Source organism: Bison bison, unplaced genomic scaffold, assembly GCF_000754665.1.
Source record: "Bison bison bison isolate TAMUID 2011002044 unplaced genomic scaffold, Bison_UMD1.0 scf7180017864365, whole genome shotgun sequence".
Taxonomy (NCBI): Eukaryota; Metazoa; Chordata; class Mammalia; order Artiodactyla; family Bovidae; genus Bison; species Bison bison.
In genome coordinates, this window is record NW_011494937.1 from 2,422,149 (window position 1) to 2,424,960 (window position 2,812).

General features: G+C 59.1%; 1 protein-coding gene across 1 annotated transcript; it reads left to right on the plus strand.

The window, feature by feature from the left end:
• The first annotated feature begins 117 nt into the window (after nucleotides 1–117).
• Nucleotides 118–2,806, plus strand: LOC104999855 (chromosome unknown open reading frame, human C19orf43). Its single transcript, XM_010855481.1, has 2 exons — nucleotides 118–576; nucleotides 2,471–2,806. The coding sequence occupies exons 1-2, from the start codon at nucleotides 133–135 to the stop codon at nucleotides 2,597–2,599; spliced, it is 573 nt and encodes a 190-aa protein (XP_010853783.1). The 5' UTR covers nucleotides 118–132; the 3' UTR covers nucleotides 2,600–2,806.
• Nucleotides 2,807–2,812: the final 6 nt, after the last annotated feature.

The following is a 2,812-nucleotide window of genomic DNA, read 5'->3' on the forward strand; positions in this document are numbered from 1 at the left end:
GCGGGGCGGGCCGGGGCGGGCCGGGGCAGCTGCTTGAGGGCGCGCCGCGTCAGGCCTTATTCCTCATTTGCCCCGCCCCTCATGCCCCGCCCCCACTGCGGTCGCCTAAGCACCAAGACGGGTCTTCCCGGCATGCATTGCCCGGGACCAGGCTTGTCGGGCGCCAAGCGCGGGGCCGGGAGCGGCCTTCCCGGAGTCCTTTGCGCGGCACCTGGTGACAAAATGGCTGCCCGAGGGAGACGGGCGGAGCCTCCCGGTCGGGAGGCGCCGGGCCCCGCGGGTGGCGGCGGCGGCGGCGGAAGCCGATGGGCTGAGTCGGGGCCCGGGACGTCGCCCGAGAGCGGGGATGATGAAGTGTCGGGCGCGGGTTCGAGCCCGGTGTCGGGCGGCGTGAACTTGTTCGCCAACGACGGCAGCTTCCTGGAGCTGTTCAAGCGGAAGATGGAGGAGGAGCAGCGGCAGCGGCAGGAGGAGCCGCCCCCGGGCCCGCAGCGACCCGATCAGCCAGCCACCGCTGCCGCCGCGGGTCCCGGGGATCCGAAGAGGAAGGGCGGTCCGGGCCCCACGCTCAGCTTCGTAAGGAGCCGCGGGGGTGGGGGCGGGCGCCAGGGTCTTCCTTGGCCTGGGGAATCGGGACCGAGAAAGGGGATCGGGATCCAGGTCCACCCTCTGACCCCGATCAGGGGGCCGTCCGGGTCACCCGCTGAGGATTCAGAACCTGGATTCCCGACAAGAGAGGTCTGGGGGCGGAGATGGGGACCCCAGGAGTCTGCCCGCAGGAACTGGGAGCTGGGGGGGGCGGGGGATTCCATTGGAAACAGCGTTCCGAGGATCGGGAGACCAGGGTACTAGAATTCCTGTTTGAGTGGTACTCACCCGAACTTTGGATTTGGGGACCATCTTCTACTATGGGAATGGGTGTCATATTCAAGTCTGGAGTCTGAGCTGTGTGAATGAAAGACTCAGACTGCTTACTGTGTGACCTAGGAGATTTGCTTGAGTTCCATGATTCTCATTCGTCCGGTGTCCATTTATTGAGCACCTTACCTTGTGCTGGTCACTGTGCTAGGTGATGGATATGCTGTGCTGAACATGACAGGCATCACTGCTCTCCTGGAGCGTCTGAGATGGCCTAACCTCATTTTCCCTGCTTGCAAAAGTGGGCATCTTCTTATGTGATTACCACTGGGCAAGCCTTACAGGAAGGACTAAACCAGTGGTTCTCAACTGGGGACGATTTCCCCCTACCCCATCTCCACACTTGACGAAGTCTGGGGACATCCGTGGTCGTCAGAACGGACATTCATGAGCAGAGGGCAGGGCTGCTGCTCAACATCCTGAAACAGAACAACTCTCTCCTCCTCCTCCCCAGCAAACATGATCCAGTTCAAAATGTCATTAGTGCCTAAGATTGAGAAACTCTAGGCTAAAAAAGGGCACCTGTATTGATTGTCAACCCTGAGCTGGCTTTGTCTCTGGTGTTGAGAGCAAGTTCCTGTGGTGTGGAGAAAAAAAGTGTTGACTTAAGAGTAATGGACTTGGGTGGGGGTGCGTCAAGTTTCTTCATCTGTCAAAAATGAGTGTGAGAATAGTCTCAGCAGCTCAGGTCACTTTACACCTAGTTGAGGGCTAGGGACAGGATGTCTGTAAAGCCTGTCACTGCCCTTGGTACACAAGAAGCCCTCAGTTTGTGGGAGAAAATAGAGGACCGGGAGGAAAGTTCAGGCTAAATCTTAGATTTGAAGAATGGGAAGTGACCGGGCCTGGGCTGGTGTGAGAACTGGGTGGCAGCCGAGTGCCCCCCTGTGAATAAGAGTAGCAGTAGTTGTCACTGCCTTTTCCATTTGGTCATCGAGGGGCCATTTGTGGGAGCACCCTCAAAGAGGCCAGGCCAGGTTAGGTGTCAGGGAACAGCATCAGGCGGTGGCTAAGACTGCTGCTCCCTGGACTCAACACACCTGACCCTGAATCCAGCTCCACTGTCTGCTGTCAGCATGATCCAGAGGACAGGCTTCTCCTTTTCAAAGGTGTTTCCTCATCTGTCCAATGGGGACGGTTGTCACCTTCATCTTAAGGTGACTGTGAAAGTGGAAGGAGATGATACATCCAAAGCCACTTGGCACAGGGCTTAGTATACAGTAAGTGCTCAATAAAGGGAGCTGTTGCTGCCTGTGTGGTCCGTAATAGGGGATAGTGAGGACAGAGCTCATCCCCCTCCTGTGGGGATTCTTCTCTCTCCCTGGGAAGACAGCTGGGGGGCCCAGGACTGCCTGGGCATCATGGGCCCAGGGCAGGCGCTGAGTCGCGTGTGCTCCTCTCTGATTGCTGCGCAGGTCGGCCGGCTGGCGGAGCTGGGCGCGGCGTCGGGACGGGCCACCGGGCCGGGCTAGGAAGGTGTAGTGGGCCTCAGCGCCGCCAAGGGCGGGCCCCGGCTCCTGTAACCGTTGCAGTCTTCTGTCCCTTCACCCAGGTGGGCAAGCGCAGAGGCGGGAACAAACTAGCCCTCAAGACGGGAATAGTAGCCAAGAAGCAGAAGACGGAGGATGAGGTGAGCAGCCCGGTTGTGGCAGGGACTGCCTCTGTTGCCTTTTCCTTCTAGCCTCAGCGCCTAGCCGAGGTGCCCCATCCCTCCCTCTTCAGTATCTGGCCCTTGGATGGATGTACTGGGTGGGGGAGGAGGGCTTTCAACCCAGCTCCTAGATAACTTGCCTCTGCTTATCTTTATCTCAGACCCAATATGCTGTGGGTAGGTCAGCTGTCTCAGGACAGTCCTGACCCTGGTTCCTGGCATCCCCTTCTCAACCCCCTGTGT

What these genes read in the sequence shown, in the direction of transcription:
- LOC104999855 (XM_010855481.1), top strand. Translation starts at nt 133, where the DNA reads ATGCATTGCCCGGGACCAGGCTTGTCGGGCGCCAAGCGCGGGGCCGGG. An exon ending in CGGGCCCCACGCTCAGCTTC is followed by an intron (nt 577 to 2,470) that starts GTAAGGAGCCGC and finishes CCCTTCACCCAG; the next exon opens with GTGGGCAAGCGCAGAGGCGG.